Source organism: Salmo salar, chromosome ssa07 (genome assembly GCF_905237065.1).
Source record: "Salmo salar chromosome ssa07, Ssal_v3.1, whole genome shotgun sequence".
Classification (NCBI taxonomy): domain Eukaryota; kingdom Metazoa; phylum Chordata; class Actinopteri; order Salmoniformes; family Salmonidae; genus Salmo; species Salmo salar.
The window spans coordinates 25,083,259-25,103,477 of NC_059448.1; the positions used below are offsets into that span (position 1 = coordinate 25,083,259).

At 43.2% G+C, this 20,219-nt stretch overlaps 1 protein-coding gene across 1 annotated transcript; it reads left to right on the plus strand.

The window, feature by feature from the left end:
* Positions 1-637: 637 nt before the first annotated feature.
* cxcl19 (chemokine (C-X-C motif) ligand 19) lies at positions 638-3,157 on the plus strand (the record flags this gene model as incomplete). The annotated part of the gene is made up of 2 exons (XM_014207081.2): positions 638-765; positions 2,922-3,157. Coding segments are annotated over 2 exons (237 nt in total), but the record flags the coding sequence as incomplete, so codon positions are not given.
* Positions 3,158-20,219: the final 17,062 nt, after the last annotated feature.

The following is a 20,219-nucleotide window of genomic DNA, read 5'->3' on the forward strand; positions in this document are numbered from 1 at the left end:
TCTACCCCCAAGCCATAAGACTGCTGAACAAGACTGCTAAATAGCTAATCAAATGGATGTTGTTTGTGTTGGGGTGTCAGTATGAGTGGGTGGGTAGAGTCCAGTGTGTGTATAGTCAGTGAGAGGGAGTTAGTGCAAAAATGGGTCAATACAGGTAGTCCGGGCTAGCCATTTGATTTGCTATTTAGCAGTCTTGTTCAGCAGTCTTATGGCTTGGGGGTAGAACCATTACCTCGTACCCCTGCACATCAACTCATTATTCCCTATGCGTTTATTCCTCGTTTCGCTATTTCTATTTTGTTTTATCTTTAACTCTGCGTTGTTGGAAAATACCTGTAAGTAACCATTTCACTGTTAGTCTGCAGCTGTGAAAAAGTACATGTGAAAAAGTACGTAACATTTGACAGTTTACAACTGAATATCATCCGTAAACACTGGACATTAATGTTGACTTTTATTGGGCCAGCTCCTTAGACGCCTCCAACAATGTGTGTGTGTGTTTATGTGAATGAGGAACTGTAGCGAGCAAACACTTTTGTGTTGCAATACTGGACTCTGTCTCTATCCAATACACAAACAAAATAATGAAAACATCTTTTAACAAAACCTCTTTGGATTGTAGGAACTAATATATTGATTAATTGTTCTTGGTATGCACCCAATCGGGAGGGATTACAACAGACAATGCCTGTGCAATCAGCTGGAGTCCAGACAGAGCGTCGAGATCCTTCCCAGAGGGCCACGCTGCAAGACCACAGAGGTCATGTGAGTGACACTATGGTCGAGTTCCTGCCCGACTACATTGCGGACACATGTCAGATCTTATAAAGCCTGGATAGCAGTGCTTCATTTGTAAATCGGGAGGTGCCAGAACAAAAAGGGAGCACGAGAGGGGGGTAACCTGGGGAGCACGCAGGTACCGGATGAGGAAAAATAAAATTACCTTTATAATCAAACATTGCATGCATATCATCACATTTGCATAGAGCAGTAGAGTAGAGGCATTACAGAAATTGCACACATGGGAAAAAGGTAGCCTAGGGTCCAGGAAAATATTAGCTTTTTTATAAATGCATTTCATGCAATTCTACATCCTTTTACATGACTGAAGACTTTGGCGTAATCTTTAATGCTGCGTTCAAAACAACTGGGACCTCAGAATTCGGAAATCTCCTACTTCTGACCAGTGCATTCAAGACAATTGGGAACTCGGGGGGGGAGGAGTAAATTATAGTCCTAAAAAAGCTTTCCAGTTTCACTGACTCACCCAACGATGCACAGCCCACTCGCTGGTGATGGCTGAGGCGCTCGTGCCAAAAGCCTCTTTTCCCCTCATTTTACTTTGGAAAACAATATTTGGAACTTGATCAAATATTTTGGTAGCCTACAGCAGACCGATTCTAGAATGTTCTCTTTTCAACAAGAGCCAATTGCTTTTCAACCTGTGTTTTCCCGCGATTGTATTTGAAATATTGTGAAAGGGCTGTTTTTTGTCTGCCTGATGTTTGTTCATTGACATATTTGCAGCGCATTCCCAACTGTAAGCTATGCCTTGTTTTTGGGATACACTCTACAGCTACATTCAAAAGTCTCTCAGCCGATCACACAATGTTATGCAAATGAGTTGCTGTATGTGAGGATGCGGGAGGCATGCTGAGGAAGAGTTTTTGGGGAAGGCGTTGCGTGCGGCTGGTCATTGCTGGGGTGCACTGTCTGTTCGTCCATATAAACTATCAACTTGACTATTCCATGGGAAATTGGTGTCCTACACTGTTTACGCTAGTCAACAAACAATGTGAGAGTTTCGGTGGCCTTACAGGTTTGTTACACTATTCTGAATTATTTAATATATTTCTGAACACACAGCAGTAGTCTAACTCATTTTTTCCCCCCACATTTTTTTAAATGTACCCGGGGTGCTGCAGCTCCTCTAGAACTCTTCGCGCGGCTATGATTCTATAAGGAAATAATGACATGCAACGCTGGAGAGATGTCTGTCAGAGCTGAGAAAGGGAGTGAGATTCTAGAAAGTGAATCTAGTTCTGTGAGAGATACAGCGGATTAACGAGGCAACTCTTGTAGCTCCCTACCCCTCCCTCTTGGCCCTAACCCCTTGATGTTTCCAGATCTGTTGGGTCTGGGTAGGTATAAGTAGTGCAGTGGCGGAGCTTCCACCATTTTGCTTAGACCTGACAGATCTGCTGAATCAAAGGGTTAGGGCCACGGGTGAGGGTTAGGTGTTGATTTGAGACTGGCTGCTAGCCCCTGCCCTCTAGGCAATTGTGGAGATCTGAGAGGACTGGATGGGTGTAAACACTATGGTGGTATATCCATCTTGACCTCTGATTGGCCAGGTGAAATGTTGCCATATTGCTTTCAACCGGTCCAAAACCCTCAGGTCTACCAAAGTCCATAGGGAGTAGGGGCTTCATTTGTTAGCAATTCCTCTAGACCATTTCCCATGAAGTTACGAGTACATGTATCAAACTCAATGACCCCAATCTCCTGTCTATTTTTAGAGTGAAAACAGTATGAACATCCAAAATATCTTGAAGTGTCTATAAAACCACAGTGACTGTCTTGAGCTGTCTGTACAACCACAGTGACTGTGTCTTGAGCTGTCTGTACAACCACAGTGACTGTGTCTTGAGCTGTCTGTACAACCACAGTGACTGTGTCTTGAGCTGTCTTTACAACCACAGTGACTGTGTCTTGAGCTGTCTGTACAACCACAGTGACTGTGTCTTGAGCTGTCTGTACAACCACAGTGACTGTGTCTTGAGCTGTCTGTACAACCACAGTGACTGTGTCTTGAGCTGTCTGTACAACCACAGTGACTGTGTCTTGAGCTGTCTGTACAACCACAGTGACTGTGTCTTGAGCTGTCTGTACAACCACAGTGACTGTGTCTTGTTTTCCAGTGCTGGTCTGGTGAGTGGAGAGAAGATCTGCCTGAACCCTCACTCTGGCTGGGTGAAGAAACTCGCTCGCTTCGCCGTCAAGAGGCAGTCAGAAAGGATTAATCTATAGATTAAGCAGAGTTATTCTTTATCATCTGTAGTTCTGTTCTGCAATCATCCCTCCAAGCAAAAGTTGTGTGAGTCAACCTTATTTCAAATTACTACACTGAACAAAAATATAAACGCAACATGCAACAATTTCAACAATTTTACTGAGTTACAGTTCATATAAGGACATAAATGAATTAGGCCCTAATTTATGGATTTCACATGACTGGGCAGGGACGCAGCCATGGGTGGGCCTGGGAGGGCATAGGCTCACCCACTGCCAGCAGCATACCACCCTGCATCCCACTGCTGGCTTGCTTCTGAAGCTGAGCAGGGTTGGTCCTGGTCAGTCCCTGGATGGGAGACCAGATGCTGCTGGAAGTGGTGTTGGAGGGCCAGTAGGAGGCACTCTTTCCTCTGGTCTAAAAAAATATCCCAATGCCCCAGGACACTGCCCTGTGTAGGGTGCCGTCTTTCGTATGGGACGTTAAACATGTGTCCTGACTCTCTGAGGTCACTAAAGACCCCATGGCACTTATCGTAAGAGTAGAGGTGTTAACCCCGGTGTCCTGGATAAATTCCCAAGCTGTCCCTCATACCATCATGGCCACCTAATCATCCCCAGCTTACAATTGGCTCATTCATCTCCCTCCTCTCCCCTGTAACTATTCCCCAGGTTGTTGCTGTATATGAGAATGTGTTCTCAGTCAACACACCTGATAAAATAACTGTGTAAAAATAAAATAAAAAAAACTTTGGAGCCAAGCCCAGCCAATCAGAATGAGCTGGATGTGGAAGTCCTGGGCTGGCGTGGTTACACATGACCTGTGGTTGTAAGGCCAGTTGGATGTACTGCCCAATTCTCTAAAACAACATTGGAGGTGGCTTATGTTATAAAAATTAACATTACATTCTCAGCTCTGGTGGACATTCCTGCAGTCACCATGCCAATTGCACACTCCCTCAAAGCTTGACACATCTGGGCATTGTGTTGTGTGACAAAACTGCATATTTTAGTGTCCTTTTTTGTCCCAGCACAAGGTGCACCTGTGTAATGATCATACTGTTTAATCAGTTTCTTGATATACCACACCTGTCAGGTGAATGGATTATCTTGGAAAAGGAGAAATGCTCACTAACAGGTATGTAAACAAATTTGTGGACAACATTTGAGCGAAATAAGCTTTTTGTGCATATGGAGCATTTCTGAGATCTTTTATTTCAGCTCACAAAACATGGGACCAACACTTTACATGTTGCATTCATATTTTTGTTCAGTATAATTAGGATATACTTTTAATCCGCAAGCCAGAGTTGTGCTTCTTGTTCATGCTCAAATAACCTGATACTCCTTGTCTGAAGGAGTCCATGGACAGACAATCTACCCCTTTTGGCTCTGCTCTCACACAGTTTCACTCACTCTATGCTCTGTCGGTTCACTCCCAGCGACCTAGAGCCAGAATGGCTGGACGACGTCCAGAAAACAAATTTGTGCACGTGATTTGAGAGAGCGTTTTTGTTCATATGGAACATTTCTGGGATCTTTTATTTAAGCTCATGGGGGGGGTGGGGGGTGCTGAGGAGTAGTTCTGTCTGTAATAAAGCCCTTTTATGGGGAAAAACGAATTATTATTGGCTGGACCTTGCTCCCCAGTGGGTGTGCCAGTCTCCCAAGTGGGTGAGCTATGCCCTCCCAGGCCCACCCATGGCTGCGTCCCAGGCCCACCCATGGCTGCGTCCCAGGCCCACCCATGGCTGCGCCCCAGCCCAGTACCATGTGAAAAGATTAGGGCCTAATGAATTTATTTAAATTGACTGATTTCCTTATATGAACTGGAACTCGGTAGAGTCGTAAAAATTGTTTGATGTTGCGTTTATATTTTTGTTAATTATTGGTCGTAATATGGCTTTTTCACTGGCTTATGTGTTTATTATCTTTGCCACTGTATACTTTCCCAGGGCCACTCACATTAACATTTCTGTTTATACATATTTCTGTCTCAATTTCAATATTTATGTGTTTTGACAAAAAAAGGCAAACAAAGAATTTGAACGTTACAGCCTGTTCCATGCTTCCCAGTCATTTTGGGGTTCAGAAGGTTTATTTACAGCTGTTCGCGCACACATTTGTTTTCTTGAGGTAAGTCGATGTTCGGTAGGCAAAGTCTACGCCCTTCGTCTGTGATTGGTCAATAGTACTACTGCTGGTAAGAGTTGGAACTATGGACAGGATTATTCAATGATGTATCTGTCAGTCAACGAGAGAATACTCGTTTTCATGCTTATTATTTCACTTGAGAAATTTGACTAAGATCGGCAAAAACGTCAACATTTATTACAGATTTCATGATTTATTTAATTAGGACCAGAGGTGGCACCACAGGTCCAGAGAGATGTGGCGGAAAGAAAATTCCTGGACCTGTAGTTTTTCCTGATCTAGTAACCAGGTAAAACTCCGGACCTTATAAGGTATGACATGATTCATTTGTTGTAAAAAGATTTAAAATTGGCTATGATGGGACCAGAGTTTTTCTAATCAGGTGGTCATATGATTTTTTTTTAACTCCTGGAAAAAACTCCTTGCCTTGGGGCGCATGAAAACTCTGTCTAACTGCAGCAACCTTGTACTAGTTCATATGAATTATATTTAAAAGAAGGACTAGGGATCCTATAAACAGACACAGAGAAGCAACATGATTCATCAATAAAACTCACAGGGCTGAGCTTGCTTTATGCTTGTTTGCATCGTGTAGTCCACTCTTGCCCTATGCAACTGTTGGCCTTATTAAAAATGTACTCACAGTCTATGTCAGCAATTTGGTTTATTCATTCCAGTTAATAATTTGGGGTTGAACAAGTTTATATAGCCTAGTCAGCCCAAGTTTAAATATAAACCACGTCATTTACCCTGGTCAGGGCGCATAGTAGGCTGGACTATGCAGCTGCTGTTGTTGGTACCCTACAGTTGATCAGACTGAAAAATAGTCTAGTTTCCATGCAATACAGCAGTGGTTCCAAACTGGGGTCGGCATAATTTGTTCGTGTTTTTTTAAGGAACTCAGTCCGGCTTTCAATTTACTCTTGGAAGTTGTAGTAGTAGAATGCACAAGGTGCAATTTCTAAATTGGGTAGTGCATCATCAGTTTTCCTCTTGTCACTACCTTAGAGTAGTGCTCAGCGATTAACCAAAATGCTGGTTATTTTTCTGTTTTAAACAACTAATTGACCGACGTCGGTTAAATGATTTGAATTCCATTTAGGATATAAACTCAGTAAAAAAAAGAAACGTCCCCTTTTCAGGACCCTGTCTTTCAAAGATACTTTCTAAGAATCCAAATAACTTCACAGATCTTCATTGTAAAGCGTTTAAACACTGTTTCCCATGCTTGTTCAATGAACCATAAACAATTAATGAACCATAAACAATTAATGAACATGCACCTGTGGAACGGTCGTTAAGACACTAACAGCTTACAGACGGTAGGCAATTAAGGTCACAGTTATGAAAACTTAGGACACTAAAGAGGCCTTTCTAATGACTCTGAAAAACATCAAAAGAAAGATGCCCAGGGTCCCTGCTCATCTGCATGAACGTGCCTTAGGCATGCTGCAAGGAGGCATGAGGACTGCAGATGTGGCCAGGGCAATAAATTGCAATGTCTGTACTGTGAGACGCCTAAGACGGTGCTACAGGAAGGACAGCTGATCATCCTCACAGTGGCCGACCACGTGTAACAACACCTGCACAGGATCGGTACATCCGAACATCACACCTGCGGGACAGGTACAGGATGGCAACAACAACTGCCCGAGTTACATCAGGAACGCACAATCCCTCCATCAGTGCTCAGACTGTCCGCAATAGGCTAAGAGAGGCTGGACTGAGGGCTTGTAGGCCTGTTGTAAGGCAGGTACTCACCAGACATCACCGGCAACAACGTCGCCTATGGGCACAAACCCACGGTCGCTGGACCATGCAGGACTGGCAAAAAGTTCTCTTCACTGACGAGTCGCGGTTTTGTCTCACCAGGGGTGATGGTTGGATTTGCGTTTATCGTTGAAGGAATGAGCGTTACACCGAGGCCTGTAGTCTGGAGCGGGATCGATTTGGAGATGGAGGGTCCGTCATGGTCTGGGGCGGTGTGTCACAGCATCATCGGACTGAGCTCGTTGTCATTGCAGGCAATCTCAACACTGTGCGTTACAAGGAAGACATCCTCCTCCCTCATGTGGTACCCTTCCTGCAGGCTCATCCTGACATGACGCTCCAGCATGACAATGCCACCAGCCATACTGCTCGTTCTGTGCGTGATTTCCTGCAAGACAGGAATGTCAGTGTTCTGCCAAGGCCAGCGAAAAGCCTGGATCTCAATCCCATTGATCACGTCTGGGACTTGTTGGATCGGAGGGTGAGGGCTAGGGCCATTCCCCCCAGAAATGTCTGGGAACTTGCAGGTGCTTTGGTGGACGAGTGGGGTAATCTCACAGCAAGAACTGGCAAAGCTGATGCTGTCCATGAGGAGGAAATGCACTGCAGTACTTAATGCAGCTGTTGGCCACACCAGACACTGACTGTTACATTTGATTTTGACCCCCCCTTTGTTCAGGGACACATTATTACATTTCTTTTAGTCACATGTCTGTGGAACTTGTTCAGTTTATGTCTTAGTTGTTGAGTCTTATGTTCATACAAATATTTACACATGTTAAGTTTTCTGAAAATAAACACAGTTGAGAGTGAGAGGATGTTTATTTATTTCTATGAACTCAATGCGCACATAGCACAGTTTCTCTAAAGATAAATCAGATCCAGCCTGAACTGTGCGATGTAGTAGGGAGTTGTAGTAGGGAGTTGTACAGTTGAAGTCTGAAGTTTACATACACCTTAGCCAAATACATTAAAACTCAGTTATTCACAATTGCTGACATTTAATCCTAGTAAAAATTCCATGTCTTAGGTCAGTTAGGATCACCACTTTATTTTAAGAATGTGAAATGTCAGAATAATAGTAGAGAGAATGATTTATTTCAGCTTTTATTTCTTCCATCACATTCCCAGTGGGTCAGAAGTTTACATAGACTCAGTTAGTATTTGGTAGCATTGCCTTTAAATTGTTTAACTTGTGTCAAATGTTTCAGGTAGCCTTCCACAAGCTTCCCACAATAAGTTGGGTGAATTTTGGCCATTCCTCCTGACAGAGCTGGTATAACTGAGTCAGGTTTGTAGGCCTCCTTGCTCGCACACACTTTTTCAGTTCTGCCCACAAATTTTCTATAGTGTTGAGGTCAGGGCTTTGTGATGGCCACTCCAATACCTTGACTTTGTTGCCATTTTGCCACAACTTTGGAAGTATGCTTGGGGTCCTTGTCCATTGGAAGACCCATTTGCGACCAAGCATTAACTTCCTGACTGATGTCTTGATGTTGCTTCAATATATCCACATAATTTTCCATCCTCATGATGCCTTATATTTTGTGAAGTGCACCAGTCCCTCCTGCAGCAAAGCACCCCCACAACTTGATGCTGCCACCCCCGTGCTTCACGGTTGGGATGGTGTTCTTCGGCTTGCAAGCGTCCCCCTTTGTCCTCCAAACATAACAATGGTCATTATGGCCAAATGGTTCTATTTTTGTTTCATCAGACCAGAGGACATTTCTCCAAAAAGTACGATCTTAGTCCCTGTGTGCAGTTGCAATCCGTAGTCTGGCTTTTTTATGGCGGTTTTGGAGCAGTGGCTTCTTCCTTGCTGAGCGGCCTTTCAGGTTATGTCAATATAGGACTCGGTTTACTGTGAATTTAGATACTTTTGTACCTGTTTCCTCCAGCATCTTCACAAAGTCCTTTGCTGTTCTGGGATTAATTTGCACTTTTCGCACCAAAGTACGTTCATCTCTAGGAGACGGAACGCGTCTCCTTCCTGAGCGGTACGACGGCTGCGTGATCCCATGGTGTTTATGCTTGCGTACTATTGTTTGTACAGATGAACGTGGTACCTTCAGGCATTTGGAAATTGCTCCCAAGGATGAACCAGACTTGTGGAGGTCTCCATTTCTTTTCTGAGGTCTTGGCTGATATCTTCTGATTTTCCCATGATGTCAAGCAAAGAGGCACTGAGTTTGAAGGTGTGTTCCCCAATGCCAGAAGAGGGGCCTGAGTGGAAAAAGTTTGGGAACCCCTGCTATGCAGCATGTCAGATTGCTAATGTTTAGATGTATATGCTGCTACATTTATGTAAGAGTTTTTGCTTTTGTCTCTCAGGAGTGATGTGTTATCATGTGTGCTAAATACACCAGAGGAAAGAGAAGGTCATGCCTTGAGCTTTGTGCCCGTCCTGCATGACTTGCGATTTCCCTTGAATCTGATTGGTCAAGAGGCGCAAAGCTGCAACACTCAGATGTGACATCCGTATCAAACACGTCTGGACTTCATGACTTGATCTTACAAGTCTCCATGTGCTGGCTACATACATGTTTGTGTGAACACATGCACACACAGTCACTGTTCTATTACCAATGGCAGTTAGTACCTGTGTGTCAGATATTACCTATCTTATGTTGAAGTTTGAACAGGTCAGACAAAACCTACCCAATTATGGTCTCCCCATCAAACGACCAAGGAGCGACTGGCAAAAGCATCTACAGCCCTCTCCATCTTTAGAAACAGACAAAGTTGAGGCAGAGTTCATCAGTGACACATGGAATGAAAAGGGTGTTGCAAATTGTTATGTGAATTTGTTCATAATTTGTTCATAAACTTCAATTAATCTACTCAGTCTGCAACCCAGAGTTTGTAAGATTCTGGTTGAATGAAACAGACGAGAGTCCCAGCTTACAATAGTCAAAATGTTTATTCACGAGTGTACTCTGAAGTCCATTATACAAAGACATCCATTTTATAGTTCACTCCTTACGCACATACATCCACACAAACAGTAGATATCCTACGCACATACATACAAACAAACAAACATACCCACACATTTATCTCCCTCCCAGTCCAATCTAGTTGGACTTATGTTTAATACTTTAATTATTCCTTATATATGCGACATAAACTATAATCCCTAATGGTTACGTTTCAGGGTAGAATTATATAATCATTATCTTTAAACATATATAAATTATTTTATCACAAATACTGGACATTTCTGTTGTAATATATTATTAGTAATCACCTTCAGTCCCAAATTGTGGATGTGTTGATAGCCAGGTCTCTCTCCATTCAGAGACATCAGTATCCAGCCTGTCTGTCAGTCATGACTCCATCACATCGTCTTACAAGCCTCTATGTGCTGGCTCCATAGATGAATCTGGGAACACATACGGTCACTGCTTTATTACCAATGGCAGTTAGGATAGGTGATATCTGACAAACATATACTATGTTGAAGTTTGAACAGGTCAGACTTAACTTACCTAATTCTGGTCTCCGCATCGATGACCGTTGGTGAGTAGGCAAAAGGTGAGTCTGGAGGTAAGGTCTTTGCCAGCGCCCCATTGATGGGCATGGCAGCGTAGATCAGCTCCTGGCCCTTCAAAGATACTGGTCGGTCAAACACACACACACACAGAGCACTGATTACATTATCAATGGTTATTATGATTAGTGTGGTGGAACCAACCAGATCGCTGCTTTCACCTTTCTATTTCACTTCAGATTAGGGATGTGGCGTTCATGAAATGTTGTTAGCCGGATATTGTCTTGCAAAAGACTGCCGGTCTCGCGGTAATTGACCATTTAATGAACATAAACAAGTTTAGCATCTTCAGGCATACAAGCTGCATACAAGCCACTGATGAGCGTGTTTGGAACATCTACACAATCATAGTTTTTATTCAGGTTTTTTTTGGGGGGGGGTGGGTGTATGGGTGTTTTGAATTAATCATCACCTTAGAAAACGCAGTCTATTTCGTTGTTAGGCTTTGAAACAACATCCACCAGAAGCATGTTTTACACTCCGTTTCAACCTGCTGTTAAACTTCTTTCTTCAAAATGATCATCACAGTTAGGTGAATTTTAAAAGCAACCTACTGTTTTGATAAGTGTTTGATGTGATTTTCGATGGCAATTGCATTGATGTCAGAGTGGTTAGAGGGACAATAGAGCCCTGAGTACCAAGCCATTAGCAACCTGATGGTCGTTAGCAAGTTGGGTACTACCAAAGCATGTCCAGAGTGCATAAGAGGAGATTACAGTGACTCAACGGTCACATGGAATTTTACTGAGGCCATGACTCATGACTGCCGGTGTGGAGGTAATACGGTCACTGCAATAGCCCTACTTCAGATATCATGATATGTGGTTCCACCAGGCTAGGTTATGAAAGTAAATTGGGACACAACTCAAAACTGTTTTGACCTTTGACCAGGTCAAATGTCACCAACCTGATTCAAGTGCCCTCCCTGTTCCATTTATAGGAATGCTCACAGCAAAGGCATGTCTGCATGATGCTGTGGGTCCCCTTCCTTGCTGGTATTCTCTATGTTGCATGTTCAGTTGCAAACTGAAATGTTCTGTTCTCTTCTTTGGACACTGTGCTAACAAACCTCCAAACGAGCTTCAACGCCATACGACACTCCTTCCGTGGCCTCAACTGCTTTTAAATGCTAGTAAAACTAAGTGCATGCTCTTCAACCGATTGCTGCCCGCACCCTCCCTCCCGACTAGCATCACTACTCTGGACGGTTCTGACTTAGAATATGTGGACAACTACAAATACCTAGGTGTCTGGTTAGACTAAACTCGCCTTCCAGACTCACATTAAGCATCGCCAATCCAAAATTAAATCTAGAATCGGCTTCCTATTTCGCAACAAAGCCTCCTTCACTCATGCTATCAAACATACCCTTGTAAAACTGACTATCCTACCGATCCTTGACTTTGGCGATGCCATTTACAAAATAGCCTCCATCTCTCTACTCGGCAAACTGGACGTAGTCTATCACAGTGCCATCCGTTTTGTCACCAAAGTCCCATATACTACCCACCACTGCGACCTGTATCCTCTCGTTGGCTGGCCCTCACTACATATTTGTCGCCAAACCCACTGGCTCCAGGTTATCTATAAGTCTTTGCTAGGTAAAGCCCCGCCTTATCTCAGCTCACTGGTCACCATAGCAACACCCACCCATAGCACGCGCTCCAGCATGTATATTGCACTGGTCATCCCCAAAGCCAACACTTCCTTTGGCTGCCTTTCCTTCCAGTTCTCTGCTTCCAATGACTGGAAGCAGAGAATTGCAAAAATCACTGAAGCTGGAGTCTTATCTCCCTCTAACTTTAAGCATCAGCTGTCAGAGCAGCTTTCCGATCACTGCACCTGTACACAACCAATCTGTAAATAGCACACCCAACTACCTCATCCCCATATTATTACTTACCCTCTTGCTCTTTTGCACCCCAATATCTCTACTTGCACATAATCTTCTGCACATCTATCACTCCAGTGTTATTGCTAAATTGTAATTATTTTGCCTCTATGTCCTATTTATTGCCTTACCTCCCTACTTTTCTACATTTGCACACACTGTACATAGATTTTTCTATTGTGTTATTGACTGTACGTTTGTTTGTAACTATGTGTTGTTGTTTTTGTCGCACTGCTTTGCTTTATCTTGGCCAGGTCTCAGTTGTAAATTAGAACTTGTTCTCAACTGGCCTACCTGGTTAAATAAAGGTGAAATGTATATATTTTTTTTAAATGTTGGAACGTTGCTGCAGGGACTTGCTTCCATTCAGCCACAAGAACATTAGTGAGCTGGGGCACTGATGTTGGTTGATTAGAACTGGCTCGCACTTTCGGCATTCCAATTCATCCCAAAGGTGTTCCATGGAGTTGAGGTCAGGGCTCTGTGCAGGCCAGTCAAGTTCTTCCAAACCGATCTCAACAAGTCATTTCTGTATGGACCTCGCCTTGTGCACAGGGGCATTGTCATGCTGAAACATGAAAGGGCCTTCCCCAAACTGTTGTCACAAAGTTGGAAGCACAGAATCGTATCTAGTATGTCATAATATGCTGTAGCGTTAAGATTTCCCTTCACTGGAACTAAGGGGCCTAGCCCGAACCATGAAAAACAGCCCCAGACCATTATTCCTCCTCCACCAAACTTTACATTTAGCACTGTGTATTGGGGCAGGTTCTCATGGCATCCGCCAAACCCAGATTTGTCAGTCGGACTGCCAGATGGTGAAGCATGATTCATCACTCCAGAAATGCGTTTCCACTGCTCCAGAGCCCAATAGCGGCGAGCTTTACACCACTTGGCATTGCGCATGGTGATCTTAGGCTTGTGTGCGGCTGCTCGGCCATGGAAACCCATTTCATGAAGCGCCCAACGAACAGTTCTTCTGCTGATGTTGCTTCCAGAAGCAGTTTGGAACTTTAGTAGTGAGTGATGCAACTGAGAACAGACAACTTTTACGCATTTCAGCACTCGGCGGTCCCATTCTGTGAGCTTGTGTGGCCTACCAGTTTGTGGCTGAGCCATTGCTCCAAGACATTTCCACTTCACAATAACAGCACTTATAGTTGACTGGGTCTAGCAGGGTAGAAATTTGATGAACTGACTTGTTGGAAATTTGGCATCATATGACGGTGCCACTTTGAAAGTCACTGAGCTCTTCAGTAAGGCCATTCTACTGACAATGTTTGTCTATGGAGATTGCATGGCTGTGTGCTTGATTTTATACACCTGTCAGCAGCGAGTGTGGCTGAAATAGCCAAATCCACTCATTTTAAGGAGTGTCCACATACTCTTGTATATGTCATAACAGCTGACATAACCTGTTATAATATGGTCATAACACTCTCATGACATATTTAGACCTGTTGTGACATATTTTTAATTAACCATATTAAATTATCATTGTAATTGTGCGCACATTCATGTTAGACATGCGCCTAACCCAATGTTCTGTTGCTGATGACTGGGATGAATGCAGGAGCAAATTTCAGGAGCAGGACAAGACACCCTATTTTTAACTGATGACTGATATAAGGGCATGTACTGTACGTGATAGGCCTGTCTGGCTAATATGATTATGATGGTCATAATGCTTAAAGTGTATTTACAATAAGTTACTTAAAATATGATGGAAAAAAAACATGACTGTAAAGAATTCATTACAACAACAAAGGATTTAAGAAACAAACTTTCAATCAAAGGAAACTTCTCAATCCCATTGATCACGTTTGGGACCTGTTGGATCAGAGGGTGAGGGCTAGGGCCATTCCCCCCAGAAATGTCTGGGAACTTGCAGGTGCTTTGGTGGACGAGGGGGTAATCTCACAGCAAGAACTGGCAAATCTGATGCTGTCCATGAGGAGGAAATGCACTGCAGTACTTAATGCAGCTGTTGGCCACACCAGATACTGACTGTTACATTTGATTTTGACCCCCCCTTTGTTCAGGGACACATTATTACATTTCTGTTAGTCACATGTCTGTGGAACTTGTTCAGTTTATGTCTTAGTTGAGTCTTATGTTCATACAAATATTTACACATGTTAAGTTTTCTGAAAATAAACACAGTTGAGATTGAGAGGATGTTTATTTATTTCTATGAACTCAATGCGCACATAGCACAGTTTCTCTAAAGATAAATCAGATCCAGCCTGAACTGTGCGATGTAGTAGGGAGTTGTAGTAGGGAGTTGTACAGTTGAAGTCTGAAGTTTACATACACCTTAGCCAAATACATTAAAACTCAGTTATTCACAATTGCTGACATTTAATCCTAGTAAAAATTCCATGTCTTAGGTCAGTTAGGATCACCACTTTATTTTAAGAATGTGAAATGTCAGAATAATAGTAGAGAGAATGATTTATTTCAGCTTTTATTTCTTCCATCACATTCCCAGTGGGTCAGAAGTTTACATAGACTCAGTTAGTATTTGGTAGCATTGCCTTTAAATTGTTTAACTTGTGTCAAATGTTTCAGGTAGCCTTCCACAAGCTTCCCACAATAAGTTGGGTGAATTTTGGCCATTCCTCCTGACAGAGCTGGTATAACTGAGTCAGGTTTGTAGGCCTCCTTGCTCGCACACACTTTTTCAGTTCTGCCCACAAATTTTCTATAGTGTTGAGGTCAGGGCTTTGTGATGGCCACTCCAATACCTTGACTTTGTTGCCATTTTGCCACAACTTTGGAAGTATGCTTGGGGTCCTTGTCCATTGGAAGACCCATTTGCGACCAAGCATTAACTTCCTGACTGATGTCTTGATGTTGCTTCAATATATCCACATAATTTTCCATCCTCATGATGCCTTATATTTTGTGAAGTGCACCAGTCCCTCCTGCAGCAAAGCACCCCCACAACTTGATGCTGCCACCCCCGTGCTTCACGGTTGGGATGGTGTTCTTTGGCTTGCAAGCCTCCCCCTTTGTCCTCCAAACATAACAATGGTCATTATGGCCAAATGGTTCTATTTTTGTTTCATCAGACCAGAGGACATTTCTCCAAAAAGTACGATCTTAGTCCCTGTGTGCAGTTGCAATCCGTAGTCTGGCTTTTTTATGGCGGTTTTGGAGCAGTGGCTTCTTCCTTGCTGAGCGGCCTTTCAGGTTATGTCAATATAGGACTCGGTTTACTGTGAATTTAGATACTTTTGTACCTGTTTCCTCCAGCATCTTCACAAAGTCCTTTGCTGTTCTGGGATTAATTTGCACTTTTCGCACCAAAGTACGTTCATCTCTAGGAGACGGAACGCGTCTCCTTCCTGAGCGGTACGACGGCTGCGTGATCCCATGGTGTTTATGCTTGCGTACTATTGTTTGTACAGATGAACGTGGTACCTTCAGGCATTTGGAAATTGCTCCCAAGGATGAACCAGACTTGTGGAGGTCTCCATTTCTTTTCTGAGGTCTTGGCTGATATCTTCTGATTTTCCCATGATGTCAAGCAAAGAGGCACTGAGTTTGAAGGTGTGTTCCCCAATGCCAGAAGAGGGGCCTGAGTGGAAAAAGTTTGGGAACCCCTGCTATGCAGCATGTCAGATTGCTAATGTTTAGATGTATATGCTGCTACATTTATGTAAGAGTTTTTGCTTTTGTCTCTCAGGAGTGATGTGTTATCATGTGTGCTAAATACACCAGAGGAAAGAGAAGGTCATGCCTTGAGCTTTGTGCCCGTCCTGCATGACTTGCGATTTCCTTGAATCTGATTGGTCAAGAGGCGCAAAGCTGCAACACTCAGATGTGACATCCGTATCAAACACGTCTGGACTTCATGACTTGATCTTACAAGTCTCCATGTGCTGGCTACATACATGTTTGTGTGAACACATGCACACACAGTCACTGTTCTATTACCAATGGCAGTTAGTACCTGTGTGTCAGATATTACCTATCTTATGTTGAAGTTTGAACAGGTCAGACAAAACCTACCCAATTATGGTCTCCCCATCAAACGACCAAGGAGCGACTGGCAAAAGCATCTACAGCCCTCTCCATCTTTAGAAACAGACAAAGTTGAGGCAGAGTTCATCAGTGACACATGGAATGAAAAGGGTGTTGCAAATTGTTATGTGAATTTGTTCATAATTTGTTCATAAACTTCAATTAATCTACTCAGTCTGCAACCCAGAGTTTGTAAGATTCTGGTTGAATGAAACAGACGAGAGTCCCAGCTTACAATAGTCAAAATGTTTATTCACGAGTGTACTCTGAAGTCCATTATACAAAGACATCCATTTTATAGTTCACTCCTTACGCACATACATCCACACAAACAGTAGATATCCTACGCACATACATACAAACAAACAAACATACCCACACATTTATCTCCCTGCCAGTCCAATCTAGTTGGACTTATGTTTAATACTTTAATTATTCCTTATATATGCGACATAAACTATAATCCCTAATGGTTACGTTTCAGGGTAGAATTATATAATCATTATCTTTAAACATATATAAATTATTTTATCACAAATACTGGACATTTCTGTTGTAATATATTATTAGTAATCACCTTCAGTCCCAAATTGTGGATGTGTTGATAGCCAGGTCTCTCTCCATTCAGAGACATCAGTATCCAGCCTGTCTGTCAGTCATGACTCCATCACATCGTCTTACAAGCCTCTATGTGCTGGCTCCATAGATGAATCTGGGAACACATACGGTCACTGCTTTATTACCAATGGCAGTTAGGATAGGTGATATCTGACAAACATATACTATGTTGAAGTTTGAACAGGTCAGACTTAACTTACCTAATTCTGGTCTCCGCATCGATGACCGTTGGTGAGTAGGCAAAAGGTGAGTCTGGAGGTAAGGTCTTTGCCAGCGCCCCATTGATGGGCATGGCAGCGTAGATCAGCTCCTGGCCCTTCAAAGATACTGGTCGGTCAAACACACACACACAGAGCACTGATTACATTATCAATGGTTATTATGATTAGTGTGGTGGAACCAACCAGATCGCTGCTTTCACCTTTCTATTTCACTTCAGATTAGGGATGTGGCGTTCATGAAATGTTGTTAGCCGGATATTGTCTTGCAAAAGACTGCCGGTCTCGCGGTAATTGACCATTTAATGAACATAAACAAGTTTAGCATCTTCAGGCATACAAGCTGCATACAAGCCACTGATGAGCGTGTTTGGGAACATCTACACAATCATAGTTTTTATTCTGGTTTTTTTTGGGGGGGGGGGTGGGTGTATGGGTGTTTTGAATGAATCATCACCTTAGAAAACGCAGTCTATTTCGTTGTTAGGCTTTGAAACAACATCCACCAGAAGCATGTTTTACACTCCGTTTCAACCTGCTGTTAAACTTCTTTCTTCAAAATGATCATCACAGTTAGGTGAATTTTAAAAGCAACCTACTGTTTTGATAAGTGTTTGATGTGATTTTCGATGGCAATTGCATTGATGTCAGAGTGGTTAGAGGGACAATAGAGCCCTGAGTACCAGGCCATTAGCAACCTGATGGTCGTTAGCAAGTTGGGTACTACCAAAGCATGTCCAGAGTGCATAAGAGGAGATTACAGTGACTCAACGGTCACATGGAATTTTACTGAGGCCATGACTCATGACTGCCGGTGTGGAGGTAATACGGTCACTGCAATAGCCCTACTTCAGATATCATGATATGTGGTTCCACCAGGCTAGGTTATGAAAGTAAATTGGGACACAACTCAAAACTGTTTTGACCTTTGACCAGGTGAAATGTCACCAACCTGATTTAAGTGCCCTCCCTGTTCCATTTATAGGAATGCTCACAGCAAAGGCATGTCTGCATGATGCTGTGGGTCCCCTTCCTTGCTGGTATTCTCTATGTTGCATGTTCAGTTGCAAACTGAAATGTTCTGTTCTCTTCTTTGGACACTGTGCTAACAAACCTCCAAACGAGCTTCAACGCCATACGACACTCCTTCCGTGGCCTCAACTGCTTTTAAATGCTAGTAAAACTAAGTGCATGCTCTTCAACCGATTGCTGCCCGCACCCTCCCTCCCGACTAGCATCACTACTCTGGACGGTTCTGACTTAGAATATGTGGACAACTACAAATACCTAGGTGTCTGGTTAGACTAAACTCGCCTTCCAGACTCACATTAAGCATCGCCAATCCAAAATTAAATCTAGAATCGGCTTCCTATTTCGCAACAAAGCCTCCTTCACTCATGCTATCAAACATACCCTTGTAAAACTGACTATCCTACCGATCCTTGACTTTGGCGATGCCATTTACAAAATAGCCTCCATCTCTCTACTCGGCAAACTGGATGTAGTCTATCACAGTGCCATCCGTTTTGTCACCAAAGTCCCATATACTACCCACCACTGCGACCTGTATCCTCTCGTTGGCTGGCCCTCACTACATATTTGTCGCCAAACCCACTGGCTCCAGGTTATCTATAAGTCTTTGCTAGGTAAAGCCCCGCCTTATCTCAGCTCACTGGTCACCATAGCAACACCCACCCATAGCACGCGCTCCAGCATGTATATTGCACTGGTCATCCCCAAAGCCAACACTTCCTTTGGCTGCCTTTCCTTCCAGTTCTCTGCTTCCAATGACTGGAAGCAGAGAATTGCAAAAATCACTGAAGCTGGAGTCTTATCTCCCTCTAACTTTAAGCATCAGCTGTCAGAGCAGCTTTCCGATCACTGCACCTGTACACAACCAATCTGTAAATAGCACACCCAACTACCTCATCCCCATATTATTACTTACCCTCTTGCTCTTTTGCACCCCAGTATCTCTACTTGCACATAATCTTCTGCACATCTATCACTCCAGTGTTATTGCTAAATTGTAATTATTTTGCCTCTATGTCCTATTTATTGCCTTACCTCCCTACTTTTCTACATTTGCACACACTGTACATAGATTTTTCTATTGTGTTATTGACTGTACGTTTGTTTGTAACTATGTGTTGTTGTTTTTGTCGCACTGCTTTGCTTTATCTTGGCCAGGTCTCAGTTGTAAATTAGAACTTGTTCTCAACTGGCCTACCTGGTTAAATAAAGGTGAAATGTATATATTTTTTTTAAATGTTGGAACGTTGCTGCAGGGACTTGCTTCCATTCAGCCACAAGAACATTAGTGAGCTGGGGCACTGATGTTGGTTGATTAGAACTGGCTCGCACTCGGCATTCCAATTCATCCCAAAGGTGTTCCATGGAGTTGAGGTCAGGGCTCTGTGCAGGCCAGTCAAGTTCTTCCAAACCGATCTCAACAAGTCATTTCTGTATGGACCTCGCCTTGTGCACAGGGGCATTGTCATGCTGAAACATGAAAGGGCCTTCCCCAAACTGTTGTCACAAAGTTGGAAGCACAGAATCGTATCTAGTATGTCATAATATGCTGTAGCGTTAAGATTTCCCTTCACTGGAACTAAGGGGCCTAGCCCGAACCATGAAAAACAGCCCCAGACCATTATTCCTCCTCCACCAAACTTTACATTTAGCACTGTGTATTGGGGCAGGTTCTCATGGCATCCGCCAAACCCAGATTTGTCAGTCGGACTGCCAGATGGTGAAGCATGATTCATCACTCCAGAAATGCGTTTCCACTGCTCCAGAGCCCAATAGCGGCAATGGAAATTTGGCATCATATGACGGTGCCACTTTGAAAGTCACTGAGCTCTTCAGTAAGGCCATTCTACTGACAATGTTTGTCTATGGAGCTTGCATGGCTGTGTGCTTGATTTTATACACCTGTCAGCAGCGAGTGTGGCTGAAATAGCCAAATCCACTCATT